The 25,970-nt window shown below is 54.2% G+C and overlaps 1 protein-coding gene across 1 annotated transcript in view; it reads right to left on the bottom strand.

Moving 5' to 3' along the window:
* The window catches only part of SETD1B (SET domain containing 1B, histone lysine methyltransferase), a 49,637-nt gene extending 27,369 nt beyond the window's left edge, over window positions 1–22,268 (bottom strand). Inside the window, exons 1-6 of the mRNA XM_050714231.1 lie at window positions 21,918–22,268; window positions 21,367–21,521; window positions 20,823–20,921; window positions 20,083–20,353; window positions 16,765–16,877; window positions 12,872–14,047 (exon numbers count right to left, since the gene is read on the bottom strand). Coding sequence (XP_050570188.1) covers window positions 12,872–14,047; window positions 16,765–16,877; window positions 20,083–20,353; window positions 20,823–20,921; window positions 21,367–21,521; window positions 21,918–21,990 — 1,887 coding nt within the window. The 5' untranslated portion in view covers window positions 21,991–22,268. The remainder of the gene's footprint in view (window positions 1–12,871; window positions 14,048–16,764; window positions 16,878–20,082; window positions 20,354–20,822; window positions 20,922–21,366; window positions 21,522–21,917) is intronic.
* Window positions 22,269–25,970: the final 3,702 nt, after the last annotated feature.

Below are 25,970 nucleotides of genomic sequence, written 5' to 3'. Positions count from 1 at the left end.
TTGCAAACGAAGCAGAGCAGAACACGGTAACGATTCTGTGATCCTATTGCACGACTCGTCGCCGTGTCCTGCAAAAAACAGGCACCAACACGGCTGCAATGGAGCAAGGATTTCTTGCAGGGGGGTTGAGAAGTTACTTGGGTGTTTGGGTTTCTTTATTACTGATTGCAAAATTCTCTCTCACTGCTTGGAAAAGAGAATTCAGGCTTGAAGAAGTGACAATGCCCTACCTGACACACACTCCCTTGCCTCAGCCTGTGTTTTGGTCTGGTGCTTATTTGTCCTCCTCACACCTACAAGGCTGCTCAACAGGTAAAACAAGCAACAAAAACATTCAAGTGCTCATCACAAACAAACAGCACTGTAAACACCGGCCTAATTTATGCCTATTTCCCCCCCCGGTGCCAAGAGGAAACTTTAAGTTGATGCCTCAAAGCACACGAGGACAGAGGTGAATCCCCCAGAAATGCCTGTCAGTCCCAAAACACAGGGACGGGGGTGAGGAAATGCTCGTTTGTGCCTCGCAACGTGGCAGCTCAGGGGCTGGTCCCTCGTTTGACCATCCCACAGATAGGGAGAAGCCGCGCGGGGTGGTTTTGGAAGCGTGCGAGGCAGGAGCTCCGCGCGGCTTTTCAGTGCACGGAGGGAGGGACGGAGGTGGGGAAGCACAGAGCGCCACTGCTCCCAAAGGGAAAAGGTCTCGTCGCTCACCTCCAGGGCTTTCCGACGCTAAAACCACAAGTAGATCCAGCAGTGCTTTAAGGACGGTGGGAGAACCGGGAGGCTGCTCACGTTTCATCACGGATAAAACGCCCTAAAGGTGGATTTACCTTCCCATGGGACCCTGGCCTTTTCCCTTAAGTCTTAAAGGAGATCTTATTCAGAGGAAAAAAGGGTTTCTTGGGGCGGGGGGGAGGTAGGGAAAAGGAAGGAGGAAAAGAAGAGGTGCTACAGTGGGGAACCACGTAACACGGCCAGCTCTTCCCCCAGCAATGGCTGTTCTGGTTTCCCTATTTCAGAGGGGGGAAGGGACGGCCGATTTGCAATCTAACTTCAAAGGCTTCTTCAGTCGGCTGGGAAGCTAAGTCATGCATAAAAGGATGGCAGAGTGGCAAGAAAACACCCCCTACAGATAAATTAGTCAGGGAACGTTCCCAAAACGTGAAGCCCAGGCTGGCTTCACCCAGGTACGGCCCTCTTCACACACCGGGTCCAGCGATGCAGAGGCCTGGGAATAAACCAGCCAAATCCAACAGAGGGACTGAACAGACTGAAAAAAAAGAAAGGCGGCAGCAAGCGTGCAGCAGGCTTCTCTGTCACTTTCTGCCACCTCAGCTATTATCAGCGGATTTTAGTCCGAGCTTTGTCCACACGCGAGACCTGGAGTTTGAAGCAGCATCCCCCCCTCTGAAGATGCAAAGAAAACCGATAAATTCAGGAGAGACGCAGAGAGCTAACTTCCCAAGCGATTCTGAAATGCCCTGGTTTGCTCCTGACGGTGGTGCAGGCGCGCACCGATATTCCTAGATAGCAGGAGGCACTTTACAAGCAGAGATGAAGTGGGGAATTAGCAGCATTAGATCAGAGTCCAGCAATAAGCATTAGAAAGGATGCAATAAGCGAGCGCGCAGAGTACACAGCTCGCAGCTCGGTGCCAGGCAGGCTCTCCTGTGCCATCCCCTGAGCTCTCTCCTGTACTTAAAGCACAGGTCAAACGGAGCCCCGGATTCAGATCTTGCTACCAACAGGGCGATAAGAAAGCAGATAAGCCTGGAAAACAGCCTGGCTTCCCCAGCTGATATCGGCCTACTGAAGAACAGGTTGTGCACATGTTGTATTTAAACAAGTTCTAATCAGCAGAACGAGGCCGATTTGATATTTTCCCCCTTTTACACACTGCTTCTGTACCCTAGAGAACCTGAAATCGCGGGGCTGTTGCTGTTGTGGCAGCATTTTCAGCACCCTGTTCAGCGCTCTCTGCATTTCCAGCGAGGGCAGTTTCGTTTGTAAGGGCCGGACGTTCGCAACGCAGCCTGTGCCACGTGGACTTTGCTCAGCAGGGAAGGCAGAAACCAAGGAATCGAGGCCTTGAAGGACACCGGGCAAAAGAAAAAGAGGAGCTTTTGTGAGACCATCCATCAACGTCATCCTTTAATGCTCTTCTGCTCGCTGCCGCCTGCTCTCAGACCCCGGTACCATCAGCATCCCGAGGCACACGGCAGCGCGGACGCTTTTGCCCTTCCTTCTCCAGAGGCAGCCCAAATTATGAGCCTGCCTTCTCCCTCCCCTCTCCAGGAGCCTGAGCTGTTCTTGCCCAAAATTTCTAGGGTGCAGCCCTGATCTGTGTGGAAACAACGAGGCCCAACTGTTTTTGGCACCCGCAAGAAAGCCTGGGGGCCTGTACCCTACAGCTGGTGGAGATGGCCCAGAACGACCTCCCAAACATGTACAGCTTTTTACTACCTGATAGGCATGGAACGAGGAGGGAAGAGAGTTCAAGTCCTAATTCTTACCTTAACTTTTCCCTTTCCTGAGTGCTTTTGCCAAGATTTTGAGAGCCCACCACTGCTGGCCTGGGAGGACACACGGACTTGGCACTGTTCTCTTCCCAGCAGCTCTGCTCTATGCCAGGACTGATGATTTGAGAAGAAATAGGAAAGCACGGAGGAGGGAACACACTGCTAATAATGCCTTCGGACCTCATCATCATCTTGACTGCAGCCACAGCGGCACGTGGTATGATTTTAAGGAAACTTGTGGCCTCCAGTTCTGGAGACAGCCACTGCCATCGCCCCGAGCTGGGACGACACAAGCACCTGCTGCTTGTAGGAAGTTCCCAACAAAACTGCTGCAGACGAGACCACTCAGCCAGACTCGATCTCGACTGTCTGACACAAAAAGGATTGAAGCAGTGAGGCCGAAGCTCTCGCCGCAGGTGGTGTAAGTGCTCCTGGGACGCAGCGGTAGAGAACGGCCCAGGGGAATGAGAAGCTCGAGGGACAAACTTCTCTGCGAGTCGCTACGGCCAGGCTCGGAGCCCTTTGCAGCAGTGACCACAATTGATGAGCGGCACCCTAATGAGCTCGGCAGGCTCTGCCGCCTTGCTGAGCCCCGTAACACAGGCTAAAAGGTCCCTCCAGCAAAGTGTGGCAGGTGCACTAAATCCCGGCCAGACTGCGGGAGACGCTTCACTCCAAGGAAGCCTACTGCAAGCGGCTGAAGAGGCTGAGCAGAGGCGATCTTCCTCAAAAGTAAGGGTGAGGCCAGTAAGACAGTTCCCCTTTGGTACCGTTTCCTCTTCTCTTACAGATCTTCTCTCCGGAGGCATCTTGAGTTTTTCACCGCTTTATTTCCTGCTCAGCTTTTCCCTTCTCTCGCCACGCTGATTTAGCGACAGGCAGTCAGACAGCACGGAATCAGCTGAGGAATGCAACTCATGCGTTAAAACAGGGAAAATCTCCCTAAAACAAAGCCCAAAGCAACGTCCAGCCAAAACGCCTTCCAGTTCCCCCTCTCCAGATGATGCTCAGAGAGGAAGAGCTCTGTTAGGGAAGGCAACTTTTTCCCCACGTTGCTGCTCCCAGGTGATGGAAACGTAAACCCTTGGGGCTGGCATCTGCTGGCCGAGCCCCTAACAAAAATAATCCCCGCGCGGGACGTGACAGGACATTTCTCACGGCCTTCTAGAAGATACCAAACGTTGGCTATTGAACTATCCCCGCTGTATGCAAACGACATCGCGTAACCACAACTGCTGTAAATTACCAGGGTGGAAATACCCTGCAGCTGGGCTGCATTCCCACTGCCATTTGTTCAGGCAGAAAATACACCGGGGCGGGGAGACAGAGGTAAGCTATGCTGATTTCCCCACCTGTCCCCTAATTAGCGAGCAGGAGGTTGAGAGCGAGCACGTGGAAGCACTTTTCACCTAGAGCAAAATTCAGCTGCGAACCTCGTGGCCACGGGGCGCTGCTAAGGCTCGGAGCGTGGGTGGGTTTAGGAAGGGATCAGTCCCAGGGGTGGCAGCAGCTCCCGGCCGGGAATCGTCCCAGCCCGGTGGTGATCCCATGGGAGCAGCACTGCACACAACCAGTTACCCGCAGGGAATAACCCCAAAATACCAGCAGCCAAAAAAAAAAAAAAAAGGCAGGGCTGGGCCCTTCCTGGCTTGCTCGCGAGTTAGCGCAAAGTCTCCTCCTGGTGCCTGCTGCCACCGCCGACCGCTGGGGAGGAAAAGCAGCCGCGGGGAGCAGCCGGGGAGCCCTGCTCCTTTCCTCACGCTGACGGCCCGGCCCCGAGGCTCCGTTGGGCGTCCCCACGTCGCTGCCGCTTTGGTTCGCTCACTTCCCCCGTGCCTGCCCCGAGAGCTGGGCTGAAACGCCGGGGCTGACCCGCAGGAGCTCACCGCACCGCTTCCAAACCCTCTTGGCGCTCTCCTCCACCTCAACCACGCAGCTGGGGGGTTGTTGTTTGTTTTTTTTGTTTGTTTTTTTTTTTATAAAACAGCTTTCCCCTCAGGTCTGTCCATCAGCCTGCAGTTACAGATCTCTCCGAAACGCAGGCTGCCCGTTCAGGGAGCTGCAGGAAACCCTCGTGAGAAAGGCTCCGCACCAGCGCAGGGCGGCTGGGCTGCACGTCGATTTGGGCGACCAGCTGAAAGGCACGGGTTTTTTTTGTTGTTGCTTTTTTTTTTTTTTTTTTTTTAACAGTTTTGAGGCAGAGCTGGCCTCGTGGTTTGCAAGTAGCAGCTTTTTACTGCCATGCCACTTGTCCCGCCACGCGCGTCGCCCCCACGCCGCGCTGGCTGGAGCGGCCCCGGGGCTGTGCCCGCGGAGACGTGGGGGCACCGCACCGAGCTGCTGACCCCAGCGCTTCGTTAACTTCGTTATAGCGGTGCAAATACTACGTGCAAATCTGGGTCACAGCCAGGGCCAACTGTCATCCTTCTTACACCTGCCCGGGTGTTCAGCCCAATAGTCACTTACAGTAAAATTTAGCACAAGCTCCAACTCAATTCATGAATCTAGAGCCTATTATGAGCTGTCCTTTTGTGGGTTTGTTTTGTTTTGTTTTCTGTCTTTTGTTTTGTTTTTTTTTTCAATATGTATTTTTTTAATGACATACCACTACCTAAAGCTTGGGTGTTCTCCAGCCCAGACACTGAAAGCGGATCCATGCGAACCCCTTCAGATCCCACACCGGACGGCACCAACTGCACAGTGCTCGACCCTGAAAACCTCCAACCCCCCCAGCGCAGTCCCTCGTGTCCCCAAAAACCCCCAGCCCCACTCCTCGTGTCCCCAGGTGGCACCCAGCTGGACGCCCGGGTCCCCCAAAGGCGCTTCCCTGGCCGCAGCTGCCGAACACCGGGGAGATGCGTCCCACCCCGTGTCACACGAACACGTTCACTGAGGTTCCCGCATCAAAACACACCCTCACCCACGTCTCCGTGGCAGCTAGCTGGTGGGCTGCCCTTTCCGTTTCACTGTAACTTGAATGCCTTTACGCGGTACTAAGGATTTTGTCACTATCTCGGTAATTTTTTCCTGGACGCCCGTGGCACCGCGATAACGGTTGCTGGCGTTTAGCTGCCTCCTTCGAAGACAAGATCTCCGTTACCTGCGCCAGGACCTTCCAGACACACGTGCAGATGGACCAAAATGCCAGCTCGTGGCAGCCACATCGAGCCACATAGCTGGAGAGCCATCCCCAGAGGTGTGCACCGACACTAAGCCCAGCCCGTGCACTCTGAGCTCCCCGTTCCCCCAAGTATCACAGCTAGCACCAGAAATATGTAGGTTTTTTGGTGTTTTTTTTTTTTGCCTGACACACACGAGGCACCAGAAATAACAAGCTCCTGGGGGAGAAGGGAAACCTGGAAAGAAGCCGCCTGCCTCAGCGGCACCTGCGCAGGCTCCGGAGGGAGCAGCACCGACACACGCCGCGCAACGCAGCGCACGGGGACCCTGCGTGGCAGGGGAAGGACGGGGGCACAGAGAGCTGCTGGGACGTGAGCTGGCCAAAGGTGTGCGAGAAATCACTTAGCACACAGCCACCAGCACCGCGGAAACGCAAACTCCACGAAACACACACGGCAGAGCCGCCCGCAAATCCAAACGCCCCGCGAAGCGCCCAAGGCAAAGGGTCGGAGTCCCGGCGAGCGGGAGCTGGACGCCGTCCTGCAGCCGTCGCCTGCCCCTTTTGCAGCTCAGCCTCCCAGCCGCGGGCGCTGCCTCCAGCCCCAGGTCCAGCAGCAGTTTCGTTTCCTCCCCGCGGCGCCGCCCGCGCAGCGCTCGCTGTGCCCCCTGCGCAGGGAGCGAGCGCCGGAGCCCCAGCCGCGAACGACTTCCTCCGCTCGCTGCTCGCGGAGCCGCGCTCCTGCAACGCCCGCGGGAGCGAGCCCATGCCAGCCGGGGAGAAATTGGGATCCCCGACCTGCCACCTGGCTGTTTCTTTGCATCTTGACCTCCTTGGGCCTGCCTGCACCGCTGGCAGCTTGGGAAACCAGCACTCAGCACGTCAAAAACATCTTAGAAGACTTCTGTCCTCGACCCATTTCTTCCTTTTCTGAAGCCACTTTGTTTTTAGGAGCTGAAAAACGTGAGAAACCTTTCTCTCTCGTGATGAATGAGCATTTCCCAAAGCGAGCGCTGCACTTTCGTACCAAAGCCTGAGCCAGCAGGAACGTGCCTGGGCCGCGGGAGCCCTCGTGGGCAGGGGGTGACGCACGGAGCTAACGGCCCCACGGCTTTCGTTCTGAGTCTCGCCCCGTCTTCGCCAGGCACAAGCCAGCGCCCCGAGCCGAAAATCAGAATTAATAGAAGGGGGGGGAAGCGAAGTCATGGGGCTCCAACTCGAGGCGTATGCAAAGCGCCGTTTGCTGACGAGCGGTGCCTGCTCGGGGGGCGCGGGCAAGGCAGCAGCCAGCAGAAGTTTGACTCAGCACCCGCCTGCTCGCCGCTCCGCGTCAGACGCAGCCACGTACAGAGCGGCGCCTGCTCCGTCTTCTTCAGAACCAGCCCCAGAAATCGGTGCTCTTCTGGCGGCTGCCAGCGCGATATGTTAACAGCAATTGTTTTCTCAATGTTTCTCCCGCTTACCTAACGCGCTGGCGCCTTTTCTCGGTGCCGGCGCGCGTTGCGACACAGCCCGCCACCCTGCGCCTCGCCCGCCTTCCCCTGGTCACTTGGCACAAGCGTCGGATGCGAAACGCGGCCAGAACGCTGACGGGGGAGAGAAACCGCGAGGAGAAACGTGTCGCTTCGGTGGCAGCTTCCACAGGCCGCATTTATGACACCCGAACAGCGTCGCAGCCCAAATCCCAGTGCCGAGAAGAAGAGGAAGAGCCCGCAGGCAGCAAAAGCCGAGGGCTCCGGCTGCAAACGGTCTGCAGAGCTCACCTGCGAGCGCTGTTCCGCCGTGAGCTGCGTGCTGTGGTTAAACATCGTGATTTGGATTCAGGCTTCCAGAGCTGCAGAACATCCGCACGCCACATAAAGACAACGGGAGCGGCGCTCTGCCTCTCAGCGAGCGATTCAGTTCCGCGCACCCGGCCCACTAGGAACTGAGAACGTACGGAAAGGCACCGGTGGCAAAATGAAGACAGAACCGAGCTGGTGGCGAGAGTATAATTGGCAACAGTGATTTAAAAAAGGGACAGCAGTGTCATTTCTATGAGATATGCAAAATGGAAAAGCCTCAAAGCCCCGGCCTGATATGAGAGAGTGAGAGAAGCAGTCAGCCTCCCAACCACAGCCTGCTTTCTATTCTTCAGTTACACTCCAAAGCACTTCACCGGTTCTAGCTGCGTTACCAACGAGACATGCCCCCCCTGAAGTAGCCAGGCATCACAGAGCAACCAAACCGTGCAGCCAAATATCCCTCAGCTGAGGTTTTCCCTCACAAGCACCCGGCGAATACCCCATGGGGATTTTTCTCTGCAAAGGGACCGCCAAGCCCCCGCGGGTCGCTTCGCCCCCGTGTCACACCAGGCGCACGTGGCCGGCCAGCCCTTTGCTCCGGAGCTCCCAGAATCATCCCAGAGCCCGACACGAGAAGCCAAAAGTCAACCACAACCCAGCGAACGCCAGCAGAGCCCTCTGCTTTCTGTGATTTTCGGGAGCAGCAGGGTGCCCGAGGCAGCACTCCCTGCCGGCGGCCTTCCAGGACCAGCTCTGAAGAACACGCAGCACCGAGCGCAGCCCCGCGGGCTCACGGGGCCTGTGCAGGGCCGTATTTAAGTCGCCGTTTGTGGGATTTGTGGGCTGCCCTTCTGTCCGGAGCCCAGCTGAAGCGGCTCGCCCTCGTCCTCATTTCACAGTTTCAGCAGGGCTGCTGCGATTCCCGCGTAGAACCGCGGCAGCCACCCGCATCTCCGCTGCCTGGCACGGGCTGGCTGCCTTTCCGCAAACTCGCGGTCACCACGCACACCTCGTTGTTGAGTTTCCATCAGGAACCGGTTCCGTCAGGCGCGATCGCATTCGCAAGAGCTCGGGAGGCGGGAAAATTTGGAAAAGTGTTTATGAGCCTGGGCACACGCCGCCGCTCTCCGTTTTTTCTCCTTTCTTCAATTAAAAAATAAATAAATAAATGCACTCAGAGCAACCGCCACATCCCCTTCCCCCGTCTCCCCCCAGAGCTGCCGGATCCCACCCCAGCTGCAAATCGGCTCCCAGGTGGGCCCGTACGTATCGCGCATCCCTGCCAGCTCCTGATGGCACGAGGGCTCCCGCACAGTTACTGTGGAAACCAAGGGATCCGATTTCCCCGCTCCCGGGCTCTGCCTTCTCCACCGTTTACCTCGAACACATCCCTTGGGCGCTCGGCAGCCCACGAAGGGCCCTCGGAGGGCGTTTGGGTTCCCCTGTAGGAAGCCCCACGTAACACCCCGCAGTGTCCCACCAACGCAGCGCTGCCTCCAGCCCCGTGGGGACAGGAGGAGAGGCCCCGTCCGCAGGCAGGGACCGCATCCTGCTCGGCGCAGCTCCCAGGGCACCGACCGCTCCTGCCGCGCGTGCTGCTGGCAAGGAAACCCCCGGGGCTGCTCTCGCCGTGCCGAGGCATCGCCGCTTTCCCTCTCACCCGCTGCTGACAAGGGAAGGTTGAGCAGAGCTCGAGAGAAAAGGGGAGTGGGTCACCGGGTGCTGCAACACCGCCAGGTCTGCACGGGGATACGGCAGCGTGGGGAGGTCCAGGACACGATGGGTGTCTTGAGGGGTGTCATCGCGTCCTGCTCAGGCTCCGGAGGGACGGTGTGACGCTTCAGCAGAGATTTCTTCCAGCTCCGCCCGTGACCACACAAGAACTTGTCACAGCGGTGCCGATGCTGTCCTGTAGGATGCACCTCGGCATCCTGCATGGCATCAAAGCCACCACGGCCGCCCAGCGCAGAGCACAAGCGACAGCAGCGGCTTCCAGGTGCCTGTAGGGCTGCTGTGCGCTCCTCAGCTTCCAGGCTTCCCCCTGAACTTCACAGCAGGACTGCTCGCACCCCGTCGGCGTCTCAGGCTCTTTGTTTTCACGGTTCTCTTTGGCATGGCTGAGGCAGCCCTCCCACCGCGGTAAGGAGGTGCTTAGCCGAAGCACCAGGAAGACACGAGGCTGCTGATCCCTGATCAGAAAGCATTTTTGGACTTGTAGATCTGGAAAAATACCCCCGTCGATCACGCGGCCTTCCTGTTACACGCAGGCTACGCGCACAAACCGATACGTTCGTGAGCTGAAACATGAAAGGCATCATCGATACACAGCAACGTGACTTGTTCTAATCCTGCCGCCCTCCCCGGCACACAGAGGCAGGGCCTCTTCCTGTACCGAGCCAAGCGAAAACAAGACCTGGCTCAGATGGGATGTCAAAACGTCAAACGGTACTTCCCTAACCTCTGCACTTCTGGAGCGGCACAGAAAGATCCCACGACGAAGAAATCATCCGAATTCTTGCCTTGTTATCCTTCAGAAACATAGGAAGGGAAGTTTGCACTTTGCTACCCTCTGAAGTTTTATTAAAATAACTACACAACTCGTTTGCCTTCTTGGTCATCTTTTAGGTTTTGAAAAGCCCTCCCTGCCTCGTCCTCCTGGCTGGCAGGTCGTGCTGCCCGTGAGGGATGCCCTCTTCTCCTCTCACCCCACGCAGCAGCACTTTCCCAGCCGACGTATCGCCGCTGGGGGCCCTTCCTCGGCCGCAACCCGGCTCTGGCTTCGCAGCACCACAGCGGATCTGGAAACCGCGCTCCAGGGTCCCGTGGGACAAAGCAGAGCCATCGCCAGGCCTGCCTGTACCTTCTCCACTGACGGGCAGTCACCTTCCCTGACGATCTGACAGCGCCCCACCTCCAGGACCAACCTTACTGTATCGGCAGTCATTGACAGCAATCCTGCTTGCGTTGATGGGGACAGGAGGAGGTCCTTCAAACGCTGCTGCCGTCTCAAGTAAAACTTCCCTGCAGCTTCGCTGCTGTCCCTGCGGGCCCTGAGACGTTCCCAGCTGGAGCAGCCACCAAAGGGGGCAGGCCAGGGGCTGCTCAGGCCCTCCAAAAGCCGAATATGAAGCAAAGAAGTTCGAACTCTGCCCTTCATTGCTTCCTTGTGACACTTAACGAGTCCCCCCTACTCTAACATATCACCTCTGCTCGGCTCCCCACGCCAAAGTCGCTGGAAACACTCGGGGCTGCCTTCCCTCCGCTCTGCCGGAGGAGTCCCCGCAGGACTGGAAGCTGCTCTGGAAGCCGCTCGGTGCTATCGCAACGGGCCGGAGCCGGAGGTTCAGCTTCCCAGCCCTCCGGCACACTCCATGCCCCTCTCCGGCTCAGCTGGAAAGCTGCAGCTCAAATTTCAGCCTGCGGTAAGTCACCGTTCGGCTCTGCTCCTTCAGCAAAAGAGAGGGAAGCCAGGAGAGCCTTTTTCTGAAGCAAAAAAAAAAAAAACTGGGGGGGGTGGGGAGAAGGGCGGGGAAAGGAAGCAAAACCACATGGAGATGGTTTCTGTGCATCAGGAGGAGCAACGGAAGGCGCAGGCAGCTTTTCCAACACGCCGGAACAGCTCAGCGTGATTTGTAACCGAGAGGAGGGCCGAACAAACAGCTCCGACAACAAACAGCCAACTTTTCGGGGAGGGAGCGGAAACGAGGAAGGCAGCAGGACCTGCCTGGAGCCCCAGCTCCCGCCCCTTGTGACCTGCGAGGGTCGAGGCACCCGTACCGCGGTGTATCACAGCACCGGCGGCGTGAACTTCTGACACCAGCATCTCGTTAAGGGGAGACAAAGACTTAGCACGGGCTTCGACGTTGGCACGCCGCTGCCCCACATCGCAACCTGCAAGCGGGACAGCCCGGCCGGTCCTCCCGCGTGGATCCCAGCCACGGAAGGCGCCTGACCCCGCACACCAGGCTGGCACTCATCCATCCTCCTAAACGTGCTCCTAATCGCCCGCAACTCTCTTGCACAAGAGTAAGGACGGCAGACCCAAGCCCAGAATGGCGAGGAGAGGAGGGAAGCCTTCCTCGTTTTATTTATTCCTGGGTTTTAACAAGTTAGAGCATCCCCTCTTCAGCCTGCCAGGCCAAGCTTAAGGAATCAGAACCCTGTTCCTAATTAACACATCACCAGGTCCCACCGGCCACGACGTGCCTCCCAAGAGGGGAGCCTGGGCCAGCCCAGACGAAGAAGGAATCCTCAAACAACCGAATTGTTTCAAAGACTAAATGGCGACTGCGAGGCCAGGCAGGTTTGGAAAGGCACAGAGAAAACACAAACTATCCAGTGCAGTTACACTTTCTCCTACGTGAGCCTGAGCCGGGCAGGGTTACTGCTGCGGGCCTCTCCTGCCGCTCTGCACCCTCCAGGGGCAGCTCCCCCTCCCCTAAACGCAGCCAATTCTGGGGTGAAAACCTCACAACTATGGACCCCTGGAGAGAAACCCACTCAGCCGGGTGAACCCCAGCAAACTCTCACAAGTACATGACGCTGATCCCTCATACTCGGGGCATTTACCCGAATCGGACCTCCCGGAGGGCTGAGGTCTCCTCACCGCACAGTGCCTGTGCACCAGGGACAGCGGTTCCACCTGCTGCATTACTGCCCTAAACGCCGGGGAGAAAGGCTCCGGCATTTGAGAAGATCTCTGTTTCGACCGCTCCGTGGCCCAGCCGAATAGGACCCACACGTCCGCTGCAGCGACGCTCGCGGGTTTTTTTGCAGAGGTCCCAAACGGACACGCCACGAAACGTCGTTTCTGCCTGCCGGCCCCACTCCACCCCGCTCAGCTCTGGCTGTCCCTTCGGCCACCAACGCCCCAGCAGAGGCAGCAAGCTCGGCGCTGTCACTGGAAGAGCCGGGGGAGCACATCCCCCAGCAGGCAGCTCCCTCCGAGCGAAGGGAGCACTAAAGCCCAGCACCCGCCCCCTGCTCCAGGCAGACGGCATAAATAGCTGCAGAGCGGTCACAAAGTCTACATCCAAGACTCCGGCCCAACATGAAAGCCCCGTTAAGCAAGTGTGTGTGCACGCACACCCCCACACCCAGAGACCAGAGCGACGGCAGAAAGTGCTCGATTAACTGCTCTAGTGGCTTAAGTGTCTGTTGGCACTCGGGACATTCACAGCGTGAGCAGCGGCCAAACTTCCAGGGCCTGTTCAGTCCTCGAGCTCTCCTGAAGCGATAAATTGCAGCAGGCTGCTGTTAGAAACAAAGAAACCTGGAGACGGGCAAGTTAAGACCATCACCTCGTGTCACATTTAGCTCGTTTCCAGCTGCCTCGAGTAAAAGGAAAAGCCACCAGAAAATCCTACGCTCTGAACGACACTAAAGAAAAAACAGAAGAGCAACTCCGTGCCCAGGTCCGGAGCTTCGTAACTCGCTTCCGGCTCACTTACCTCATCCATTTTTTCGGACGTTGGGGTCTGGTCACCAGGCACCATCTCTTTAGCCTCCGAGGGCTCGACTTTGGAGGTCCTGCTGAGCTGATCGATGGGGGTCATGCCGGCCTCCGACGTCCCCCTGGAATTCTGACTCAGAGAAGCCGTCCCAGGGATGGGCTCGTCATCGTCGGAGTCGGGTAACGGCGTGGGGCTAATGTCCTCCAGGCCTGTGCTGGAAGGGCGCGAGGAAGGCGTCTGAGCCCTGTAACCGGGCTGGGAGTTCGAACCGTACATCGGGATTGGGGAGAGCTGCGAGGAAGAGGAGGAGATGGGGCTACCTTCCATTCGGACCTCGGTGTCCGAGTCATGTTCATTAAGAAAGGGTAACTTTGTTCTCTGCTCTTTTAAGAGCATCTCAATCCTTGAGTCTAAACTGTTATGCTGCATTTCAGACTCCATGGTGGGGGTGCCGGGGGTCTCGCTCCTCTCTGGGGTCTGAGAGAAGGATGCTGCGCTCGGCTCAGGAGCAGAGTTCGAATCTGGCAAGGGCGGAGGTTCCTCCGGTTTCTCCTTCACCGGCACAAAATCAATGTTCGTGGCAGCGCTGCTTTCCACAACCATCTCTGCGGGAGGTGGCGCAGGTCTCCGGTACTCCGTCTCCCTGGAAGTTTGGGGAAACTGCTGCTCCTCGGACTGGGGGAACACGGCTGGTGCTTGGTAGGGAGAGAAGGCAGACTTGTAACTCGAAGAACCAGAGTGGCTCAGGGGAGGAGTGTGCGAGAACTGGACTGGCTCCTGCGGATGGGATTTGTACGTGCCGAACTGATGCTCCGTCCCTCGGAAGACACCCGCCGAGTTATGAACGTAGTGATGGCCCGGCCGGCGGTTGTAGGCATCCGTAAATTTGGTTTCGTGTCTCCTGGGTTTGTACCCGCTGTCCTGCCCGAAGTGGTACACCGGCGTCGTCTGCCGGCTGGAATACGTGGAGTCCTGGGAAAACGGCGTCCCTAGCCGCGGGGTGTGAGGCGTGCCTTGGGACTGCGGGGTGAATTGGCTGTACGAGTTCGGGGTGTCCTGCCGGCAGCTGGAATAGGCTGTGTCGTGGGAAAACGGCGTGCTGCTGTTCGGGGTGACGGATGAGCCCGCAGAAGAAAGGTTGCTGTCTTTCAGGCGTTTCAGGGAATCTGTCAACTACAAAAACAGGAAAGAGAAAAGCACCTAAAACACACACTTTTTAAAAGCTATTTGTCTAATCCGTCTGGTCTTCGGAGAACACGAGTACCTGAGAGTTTGAATTGATTTCCATAGCAAAGAAAACAGGTTATAGCATCGCTGAAAACATAAACCATTATCCATTACGAACAGTTCCCTTTAATTTAAAAAGAAAAAGGCAAGCAAAGAGGAACTTGTCTGTAAGAGAAGGAAGAAAGCAGATAAAACAGTATCCTTTATAAGCTATACCCAAGAGCATCAGGTGAGCAGGAGACGCGCGGAAATGCAGCTACTTTTAAATTTCTAGCAACTCCATACAGCTCGTCGACACGGCAAGGAGGGAATGGTAAAAATCCTGCACTAAATCTGCAAAGTCTGAGGACATAATCCGATAGCTTCATATCTCAGAAAACTTTTTGCGTGAACAAATCAAAGCGTGCAAACCAGCAAACTGCAAACCTGCAATCAAACCCCTCTATCAGCCCCAAACTGAATGCAGAGGCCTGCTGAAGGCAGGAGGGCTCTGTGCTGGTCCAGCCGCAGGAGCTGCACGCCACCGCCCTCTCTGCCGAACGTTCCTCTGCAACAGCGAAGGAGCAGGCTACAGGCAGAAAGGGAAGAAAAAGTTCCCAGCTGCTAAAAATACGTTGTAAGCCCTGCACAAAGACAATGCTCAGGTAAAGCACTACTGAACACGGCGTTTGAAAACTGAAACCCTCCAAGCCTACGGAGCAGCCAAGTAATTGCTCTGAAATTCACTTCACAGGCACATTCAGGGGGTTTCTAGGAGAAGCCCTGCTCCCGCTCAGACACTGCTGAGTCATAACAGTGCCCTGCTGAACATCAGCGCCAGAATCAATTTTCTATAAAGCAAAGCCACAGCTCACGGAGACTCCTCCTGGTAGCAGGAGAGGCAGGACTGAGCTCCAGCTCCCCAAAAGGACCCCGGGATGCCTACCTACGTGGTGACACTACGGGCTGGCTGCTGCTGTCCCAAGCACAGGCAGGCGCAGAGGCCTTTCAAACGACCTGCTGTCGCACGCCAGCACCGCAAACCCCAGCTGAGCTCTCACCTACGTAGCCTCGCTCTCGGTGTGACCCCTAGGGACCACGAGCACACGGACATCAGGAAGGATTCTTCCTCAGCTGCTCAGCAAGCAGCTGCATCGTGCTCCCTGCTAAAGCCCACGTCTCCGCACCTCTCGTGGAGACCTGAGCTCTTTTCCAGGGGGGTTTGGATACGGTCTCAAGGGAGGGACTGAGGCTCGCAGATGTGTCAGGTCCTTGCTGTTCTGCACGAGGGGGAAAGCTAACGTCGGGAGCATTTTACTGAACTACCACAGCAAACAAGCTTGCTGGCAGGTTCCAGTGACAGGAACGAGATGCAAACAGTTAAAGTTACTCACAAAGCGCTAATTATGGTGGTAATTGGGGGAAAAATCAATTCAGGGTAACAATACAATATACAAACACAATATCTAGAGAACCCGTCTTAATTACAGTAGGGATTACTTGGGGGATACCATCAATGAAGCATCTTGCTGTTAACCCTGAAAAAGTAGTACACAAATCTGGTCAGTTTTATTTGGGATGTGCTGTAACGGGCAGAAAAGCAAAGCCAGGCCCTGCTCAACGCAAAATCATCACTTGTTCCTCTTCTGCCCTAAAAACCACCTGGCTGGGAGGTAAGGAAGAATCAGCCTCTGTGATTTTGTTAAGAGACGCAGGGGCCTTGCCTTGTTGCCACAGGGGTGAGCAGTGAGCTAAGAGGAGGATTTTATTTTTTCAGATCAGTGGGATTTTCACATTCAACGCACATCTCTTAATCTGTCCTGAAAACACCTGACTACAAGATTAATGAAATTATGGCATTTTAAGGAGACCTAAGAGCACAAAGAAGTTGAGAGAAGAAATTTATACCTAAAAGTTTCAGAAACTTCTGCCAAGTCTCTTTGAAAACTTGATGCCTTAAAAGGGGTTCCCAAGCCTTGATCAGAGCCAAAGCAGACTGAGATCAGCCAAGGGGGCTGGTGACCCCACGCAAACAGGCTTCGTTTCCCTTCACCCGCCTCGTTCCAGTGGGGTTTGTAGGGGAGCAGTTACCTGCACAAACCCATTTTAGAGAATCGTACCCTAAATACTGAGAAAACCCCGGAATTTTGCACGCTGCTTTTCTTAAAAATTGATCCCAGTGACTAATTAAGATTCTGGAGAATTGATGCCACTATTCAAGATTTGGTATTTTCCCTCTTACAGCTGAAGAGCACGCGCGCTAAGGATTACCTACTGCAGACACCAGGCCAAATGTACCACTTAAATCATTCCCCCTGTCTTCAAGGGAATAATCTCACCTCAGGGACAGACCCGATCTGTCCTCTTAACTGCAGGAATCCCTAACATTAACAGGGCACGTGCTGTCGGTTCAGCAGGTATTTTTCATGCAGAAATACAAAGAGCACTTACCACGCTATGCAGACACGGGCACAGAGACTGGCCACGTGCATTGTGTTTGCAGTTACATACGCTATAACAATTAGGAGCAAGGTTTATTTAAATGGGGAGTAGTAATGTCCACTGAAACTATGGCAGGACAAAAAAAGCTAAACTAATAGTGTTAAAAGGCTAAATTTAATGAAGTGTTCGTTTAGAATTTTCTACAATGCTACTCTTAGGAAAAAAAGCCAAGCAAACCATACCTGGAGGGTTTCATTCACAGTTGGCGATGCGTCCTGTTCGGTGCCTACGGGAAGGGTCTGAGGAGTGTAAAGACCATTAACGAGCAACTCGTAGAACCGCATGCGGGTTTCACCTGCACAAACCACAATGGGAGAGTTTAATAAACAGAAATAACGTAGCCTGTGTAAAAATATGTATTCCTGGCATCTGCACATCCCTGCTACATCCCTGCCACGGAGGAGCAAGCATCACCTCTGAGGTTTGTAGGGACCGTTTCTAAATAATCTGCAGGGCAAGCAAAGTCAGACACTCCTCTCTCAAGCCAAGACAAGGAGGTTTCCTAAATCCTCCTCAGTCTGCTTGGCAGCTCTGCTCTTTACCATGCTTTCTGGAGAGCACCACTTTCCCTCCTCTCCAACGTGCCAAGCAAATAGTCTGCAGATTTGAGAAGTGAAACTCTCACCAAAGGGACAAGCCTCTGCCAACACCCAGAGCCACTTCAGAAAGCTCTCGCAACCCACCTTGCTAGCAGAAACTGGCTGCTATTAATGCACACACGATGCCTGGGAAAGCCAAGGACAAAACCGTTAGCGGTGCTTTTCCAAAAAGACACTGGCTGATCCTTTTTTCCCCTAGTTAAAGGTGTGCTCGATGGCATCCTTCAAAGAATAAAAGCTGGAGAATCAGAACGGCCCGTGTATCGCTACTGAGACTCAGTCTTTTCATTCCCAGTTCAGCCCTGAACTCTAGGTAAGACCCAGTTCTTAAAATTGGATTTTTCATTACCACAAAACCCCAGTCCTACTTATTTTGCAGTCTGCAAGAAATTTGTCATCCACTTCAAAAGGAACAGAACCAGACTCCAAGACTGTTTGCTGGCTTTTGCTCTGGAAGGTAAGGAATACACAGGAAAACGGACAGGGCCAGCACCTGAGCCCAGAGCATGAACTCAGGCAAGAACTCCCCTGGACCAGCACAACTTCCCTGGCTAATGCTGCAGGATCAAACCCCAAGCTGCCTGCAAATCACTCTGGGCAATTTGAAAGCAAAGCACCCACAGCCTGATGCTGCACAGGGAAAGGACTGACTTATCTTGAATAAATGCTGTAGATGAGGTTATTTGGTTCTCAGATCTCATTTCATAAAGCCTTGAGCCACACCATCGACTATGTAAACTGCTTAAGTTCAACTGAAGTCATAACAAAATAGATGTCTTCAAGACAAGGCCTAAAATGCTTGGAATTATTAACACATGCACACCCCCAGGAAACCACAGCGTCATGGATACGGAAGTGTTGGGTTTACTTTAAAACCATTTTTTAAATAAATGTAAAATAATTGTTAGAAAGCTTCATAATTCCTTTTGGATCCCTGATAAAAGTCACAATTTCATTTTCAAAGAGCTTTATGAATGTGAAACTACTCTCAGCTATTTCTCTAAGGCCAGGTAATTATTAAGTGTGTCCATCCTGCGGGACAAACTGAGGCAGAGAAGTTGCTTTAAATTAGCCCGTCTTAGATTAGGGAGCTGGAATTATTAGTTCCAGATTCCCAGGCTTGTGATCAGGTCAGACAGATAAAACACTTCTACTCCTCATATTTATTTCGCTAGACTACAAAAATCAAGCTTTCAACCAACCATTAATTCTACCATGCTCTTGAAAAGCTGAATACTAGAAAGAAATTTGGGATAATATATATAGCTTGAAATACATATAAATATATATATATATACACACATACAGGCAGATATACATGAAGAATGACTTAACCTGCTAATGCTACTTTAGGAATAATATTTTCACTTGACTCTGTCAGCATATAAAACACTGACAGTCTTACTCTTTCAGAGCCAACTAGATACATTTGCAGAAGAAAAAAAAAACAGATTAGAAGCACACAGATGGCAAATGAAACAAAAATGCAATTTAAAACTAAGATTTTGATGTTTTCTCCCAAGGAACAGAAGCTTAAAAAGCCCTCTTCTCCCTGATGGGCAGCTAACTTTCTTGAACAGCTGTCTGTCCAAGACTTGTGAGTAGTTTATGAATGGAGGAAAACAAGGAGGAATGTAGTACGATCAGCTCGTTTAAAATGCCTGTCACTGAGATATCTCTACCTATAAGCCCGCTGTAGCTTGCATTATTAAAACTACAAACGGTTAATTATTTGTTCAATGGAATTTTAACCTTCAAATTTCCAAGTAAGCAGGGAACGAGCCTGTCTGTGGAAACGAATGGTATTAGAATTTCAACGCACACATCTGTAAAGCCAAGGTTAGCTTACAAGAGAAAATATTAGAGTGCTGCTGTGATTTTTCCTCTACCGGAGCTCAGTAACGTCAGTTAACGTCCTACTACACCCTCTTACCACGTGTGGCATACCAGCTGCTGCACAGGTTGTACACAAAACTGTCGAAACCATGTAATACAGAACAAACACATCAGCATCGCACTTTTTTTTTTTCCTCTCTTTTGGAAGAAAATGGTGCTAACAATGTCCTCTTCCCAAGAAAAAGTGCAGCAAGTCTGCTTTAAGCTGAAGTGCCGTGGTTGCAATGAGGAGTAAGTACAAGTGACAACTGATCTGCACCTTCTTTATGTCTACACCCCTTCAGCAGCAGAGGATTTTTAACATTGGGGCACATTTTAGCCAAGTCTTTCACTAACAGGCTTGGAGGAAAGAGAAGAGAGAAAGCAGTAAGACGCAGCGTTTCCACGCTCCCAGAAACTTTATGGGCTCCCCAGTGCTCAGGTCTGGGGCTGGTTACGTGCGGGACGCGGGGCTCCTGTGGCTTTAAGAGACAGCCTCACACTTGCACACACACTCACACGCACACTCACGCTGTCAAGTGCTGTGCACTCCTCTGCTGCCAGCCGGGAGTTCAGCACTAAGCATCAATGAAATGCCAGGCACGCGGAGGACCGGAGGACGGCACCCAGCCCCGCTGCCACAGCCAGAAGCCCCCTGCTTTGGGCGCCAGGAACCCCCAGGTTTGCCCAAAAGCCCAGACTTTGCCAGCCAGGGGGTCTGGCAGCCCCGGGGGGAGGCTGAGCAGGGCCAGGACCCCGCAGCCGGCGGGTGCTGGGGGAGCAGGGGCGGCAGGATGGCAGCCTTTTGCAAATTACAGGGCTGTCTCCTAGCAACTGACAACACATTTGGCTCCACGTGACTTGCAAAGGGCCCAGAAACCAGACACGCACGCGGGGGGACAGGGGCGCTCCCTCCGTATTTTTAATCGCCGAGCCCTTGCGGTCCTGCAATAGCATCTGCTCGAGGAGAGGCAGGGCACGGGCGCTGCGAACCGCCACCGCGTCAGGCCGAAACGCGCCCCTCACCTTTTGTATCCAGCTCCACGTGGATGATGTTGCCCATGACGGAGGTGTTGTGAAGGTGCTGGACGGCCTCCCGGGCACCCTTGACGGTGGCGAAGATGACTTTGGCGATGCCCAGGTGCTTCTTGTTCTTGGGGTTGTAGAGAATCTCCACCTCTTCCACTTCGCCGTATTTCTTGCACATGTCGGTCAAAAAGTTTTCGCGGATGTTGTCGTTCAGCTTGGCAAAGGTGACCTGCTTGGGAGGCACTGGCCCCACGTAAAATTCATCAATCTGGAAGAGGGCACAAGGGGGGGAGGCGGTAACAATAACCGGCGGCGTTAAAGAGCATGGAGGAGGGCATTGGGATGGCACGGGAGGGAGAGGGTTAAAGCCTCCTGCAAACTTTGGGGAAAGAAAGCTGCCTCCGAGGCTGCGGGATGAACGGATGAACCCGCAGCCGCTGACCGGAGCCGGCTCCCTGGTCGGAGCAGTGCTGTCAGCAGAGCCCCCCTCTGCTGCCCCCCAACCCGAGGAGAAGCCCCCCAGACACGACTCCAAAACGTCCAAGGGATCTCGTTAGACAGATGCATGGATTTCTCGTTATCTTTATAGAACAGGATTATTGTTAAACGGTTTGCTGAATAATAATGTTAATAGGGAGACGACTGTCATTTAAACGGTTCATTAAACTGTTTGGAAGTCAAGCTACACTCCCGAGTAAACAAGAATACAAAGCAAAAGCCAAAAGTCAGGGCAGTACCTTGAATTTGGGGACAGAGAGCTCCAACTCCTTAGTTTTGGTCCATATTCGCCCTATTCGGGGATCCCTGACACAATCCACAGGAGCGATTCCCGAGTTCTGGGAGGAGGAGGAGAAAAAGCACAAGACCGACAACAACAGTGCTTGAAATTTAAGACAGAAATAAAACAAAAACATAAACCCCAAGGAAGCAGGGGCTGTCTCGAGGGAAGGGAAAAGCACACACACGCATACACACACACGTGTCAAATTGCAATACTGCTGGGAAATGCACACGGATTGGAAACACAGAAAGAAAGCTGCAGGTTTGGGCTCCTGCTCGGGCTCCTGACAGTTGAATGCACAGTGTCAGGTGGCGGTAACTTTGGTGCCTGTCCCCCCCGGGCCCCCCTTCAGCTGTGCCGAGGGGTGACCGCGACCTGGGGAGACCCCCAGCCCCCAAAATGCCAGCTCCGACAGGGGGTGAGGCGTGCAGGGCTGGGGGGGGCACGATACAAAGGGGGAAACACCACAGCCCCCCCCTTCCCCCCCCCCCTCCGCTCACCGGCATGCTAAAATGTTGCCCATCGTAGCGATAGAGTTTGTGCTGTCCTTTTTTCAGAGCCGGGTCAATAATCAACTTGTAACTTCTCCAATGGTGATTTCTTTTCTCGACAGAAGTGCTGGCTTGCGTGCTGTTCTCCATTCCGTTGATCCAACCTGGGCAGGGGGGCGAGAGGAGGGGAAAGAGGAGTGGGGGGGGGGGGGGGGGGAAGGGGAAAAGACAAAAACACCCAGAAAACCGTGAAGTTAAAAAAAAATATCCAACAAAGAGCCCTTTTTTTTTTTCTCCTCTCTTCCTTTTTTTTTTTTTTTTTTTTTTTTTTTTTTAAAACGAGCCGCCCGCTCCACACACCCAGGCAGGGAGGAAATCCACAGCGAAGCGAGCCCTAAAATGGGGGAATCGCGAGCCGGGTCCCCCCCCCCCCCCCCCCCCCCTCCCCTCCCCTCCACCCCAGCGAGACAAGAGGCAGAAAGGGAGAGGAGGAGAGGAGGAAGGGAAAGGAAGGAGAGGGAAAAAAAAAAAAAAAAAACACAAAAAAGCCCCAATCTCACTCGAACTCTGCTTTTTGCCATGATCCTCGGGGTGCTTGGCTTTCTCCCCCGCCTTGGTGTCTCGGAAAGACATCGCGCTCGGCGGCCGACCGTGCGTCTCCGGGCGGCGAAAGGCGCAGCTCCCCCGCCTCACATGGGGCCGGTTACCGGCGCGGGCTGCCCGCCAGGCTCCTGCCTCCCGTTTTCGCGAGCCACCACATATTGTGCGTGTGTGTGTGTGTGAGTGAGTGTGTGTGAGTGTGTGTGTGTGGTGAGTGTGTGTGTGTGTGTGTGTGTGTGTGTGTGTGTGTGTGTGTGCGCTCGCTGCTGGCGGCGGCGGCCTCCCACAATTCACCGCTGCGAGCGCCGCGAACGCCTCAGCCGCCCTCCGCCGCCTGCACATTCACGGCGGGCAGCCCCCGGCCGCCCCTCCGCCGCCCTGCCCGCCGGCATGAGCCCCCTCTGGCTTCCCCCCGGAGGGGCTTTTTATTTTTATTTGCTTCTTATTTTATTTTTATTTAGCTTTATTTTTTATTTTATTTATTTTTTTATTTTTTTTTTCCGAGGCTGCCCGCCCCCGGTTTGACGCGCGGAAGGGTTTGCAGCGTGGAATCTGCCCGCTGCGTTTACCTTAGCGCCGAGCGTTTCTAAACAAGATGGGCCGATAGGTGGGGACAACTTTGGGGAGACTTCGGCGAAGCCGGGGCGGGGATGGAGAAGACCGGGGGGGGACACACACACAACACGGCGACACCCGGCGGGGGGAGGACACCGAGAGAGAAGGGGGGGGGAGGAAAGAAAGAAAAAAAAAAAAAAAAAAAAAAAACGGGGCCGGTTTTGCCTATTAAAGCCCCGGGAGCCAATCAGCGGCGAGCTTTTATTTTGTTCAGGGCTTAAAGGCCGCGCGGCTGCCCCGTACCCCCCCTCCCGGTCCCCCCCTTTCCCCGGTTCCCCCCCCCCTCCCTCTCCGGGGGCGCGGAGCCGGGCGCGGGGCGGCGGCGGCGGCGGCGGGCGCGGGGCCGCAGCTCGGGGCCGCGGGCGGGCAATTGGCTGGGGAGCGGCGGCGGGCGGCCGCGGCCAATCAGCGCGCGGCTTGCATCGGGCTCGACTTCTTAGGCGGCGCGCTAAAAGCAGCCCCGAGCAGACAGCTAAGGAGAGGCCACGGGCTCAGGCGGCCATCTTTCTGCAGCGGAGCGGCCGTGGCCAACTCTGGGCTTTTTCCTTTGTTCCACAAAGGGGGAATCCTCCATTTGAATCCACTCCGCAGGAGCGCCCAGGGGGGTGTTTAAGGTCTGGCAGCAGGCTTAGAGGAGCTCGCTGAAGAAGGAAGATTTTTTTTCCAAAAAAAAAAAAAAAAAAAATCGGATTCTTTTTTTCCCTTATGAATCGGGATCCATCTTTGTCTTGTGTAACTAGGTCACGGCACACCCTTTGTCAGCAGTAACAATTTTGAACGCAAAACAAAAAAAAAAAGTAAATACATGATTTTTTTTTTCGTTGTTCGGTTTGGGTTTTTGGGTTTTTTTTTTCGAAGCTTTATAGAGCTTTGTGATGACTGAACAATAAATTTTAGAAAGTATTTCCTGTATTAAACACTCAATTCCTGGCCATTTTTATTAACTCCTCTGGTGCTTTTAAAGGTAACGTTTTAAATATAGACGTAGGAATACTGAATTCTGGCAAAAAAAAAAAGGCAATTTTACTATAAGCTTTCTTTTCTCTTTCCTTATGTTGTAAGTACCCAATCCATTCTGTCCTTGCTAAGTGTAGTTTTCATGTTAATGTTACTGAAGTGGTCCTTATTTCTAAGCCTTCATTTGCATGTCTCTATGTTCTTGTCTGTTTATCTAAACCAATTTATGCTTTTGAAATATTTGACTTATAAAGCAAAATATCTACCTAAGAGATGCTTAAAGCTGTTTACAACCAGTAACTGTTAACCAGGTGTTTTCACACTAACATACGCAGCCTAAAATTATGCAGGAGAGCATTTTTAGCGTCTGCGTGCTCCGTGGAAAAACACTGAGCGTCCTTTTTATGTACAGAGTAAATCTGCCACGGGAACGTAGATTTAAGCCTCGAGTAGGACTCCTCGCTGCGTACGGTCAGTCAGCATAGCTGGACAACGTTTTCTATAGCTTGCTTTTCGGTTGATTTTTTTTTATGCTAGACCACTGCCATATAAAGATCCGTAACTATCTCAACAAGATCTGCTTTGACTTGCAAACTTATGAGAGAAGTGGTGATACAGATCATATATATTTATAGCCATATTAAAAAAAAAAAGCGTAACAACTTCACCTTCAGAGCTGCATTCAACTATGGTGCGCGGGTAAGTAAACCCTTTTGCCCTTGCAGAGAAACATATAGACCAGGCCTGTGCGGCTAACGTTATTGTCCTGGGCGAAAGATCCTAATGGTCGTCTTAAGAGCGGTGGCGATCTCCTTCTCCTCAGATACATCTACAGCACATCTGAAATTTTCTATTCTCAGGGAGAGATTTCTCTTTCTGCACAAAGCGCTTGGTTGTCCGCAGCCCTGCTTTTTTTTTTTTTTTTTTGTGGAGAGACGCCGTGAATCCATTGCAGGCATTACGTGGCTGTTCAATTGAACGCACAAAAGAGGAAAAAAAAATCTGCCTGTGAACTGTAAGATGTTACTGAGGTTGATTTTTAAAAAGGCGAAAAGGTGGTGGTGGTAGGGTTCCCTTACATGTTTATCCGTGTAATTACAGAAGCTTGACCAAAAAAAAAAAAGCAAGTGACAAAATGGGGTGGGGGGGGCTGTTTTTCAGGACGGTGAGTCTTAATGGCGGATGTCTCACTGAAAAGCACTGTAAAATCCTTCATACCGAGAGTCAGTGGTCTGGAGAGAGGGGGAAAAATGAGGTCTGGAAGTAAATCCAAAATGAGGGAGTTGCCTTCCAAGTGAGGGACCCTTTGCAGCCTGAGTTTTACAGTTGGAGAGCCGTGACGCAGTTGGTAATTCACAGCAGTTGTGCTTTAGTGCAGCCACCCAGCCCATGAAATGGCCTCCCCGCCGAAGTCTGGTGGTTTTATTGTGTGAAAGCCTGAGGAAGCACCGCGTCTCGGGGCGCCGAGAGGGGCGGCTGGCGGCGGGCAGGGCGCTCCCGGTCGCGCTCCATGTTGTGTGAGGGTAGCCGCCATCATGGCTTCTCCTTCAGCGCCGCGTTCTCCTCAGGGCTGGGGCGGCGGCGAACCGGGTTCTCCCCCACTGCCTGCCGGCTCTGCGCGTCCCGATCACTGCAGGGAAATGGCTTTTTTTTTCTTTTTTTTTTTTTTTTCCCGCCCCCCCCCTTCCCCCACGGCTTTTGTGAGGGGTTGTGGAAGGCGAAGACGAGGAGGGAGCGGGGTGCCCGGCGGCTTTTTCTCGCCGCGCTGCCTCGCACAAGATGGCCGCGCCGGGGAGCGCCCTGCAGCAGCGGGGAGGCGGCGGGGCTGGCGGGGCTCCAGGCCGGCCGGCCGGGCGGGGAGGACAAAGGCAGCTCGCATAATGCGGGCGAAGCCCTGGGAGCCTATAAATAACGCCGCCCGCCCCTCGCCTGCCTCCCTTCCCCCTCAGCCGCAGCCTGCGGCTCGCTTTTTATAAATACCGAAAGAGGAAGCAGCCGAATGCAGTGGGGGGGGGGGGGAGGGGGGGGGGGGGTGGTGGGGGGGGGGGTAAAAAGAGCGACAACACCTCCTCCTGCTTTTTAAAAAAAAAAAAAATCAGATGGGGAGAAAGGCAGGCAATGAGCTGGCGCGGGAGGAGCAGGGCGGCGTCGCCAGGCTCCCCGCCTGGAGCGGGCTGCGCCCGCCCCCCAACGTTGCCGGGAGGAGCGCGGCCGCCGCTCGTCACACGGCTCCTCGCGTTGTTTTTTTTCCTTCTCCGGGCTTCCCCACACCTGCCCGCCACCGCCGAGCCGCTGCGGCCGCTGTCGTTGCCTCCTGCCGCCTGCAGCCAGGGAGGAGCCGGCCCGGCCCGAGCGGGGCCGGCCTGAGGCGCCCACAGCCGAGGGCTCGCTGCCGGGCCGCCATGGCCCCGCTGAGGTGTTCCTGTTGTGCTTGGGTTTGG

This window comes from Cygnus atratus, chromosome 17, assembly GCF_013377495.2.
Source record: "Cygnus atratus isolate AKBS03 ecotype Queensland, Australia chromosome 17, CAtr_DNAZoo_HiC_assembly, whole genome shotgun sequence".
Classification (NCBI taxonomy): Eukaryota; Metazoa; Chordata; class Aves; order Anseriformes; family Anatidae; genus Cygnus; species Cygnus atratus.
Note: the sequence above shows the minus strand (reverse complement) of the source record. Positions and strands in the feature narration are given on the sequence as shown.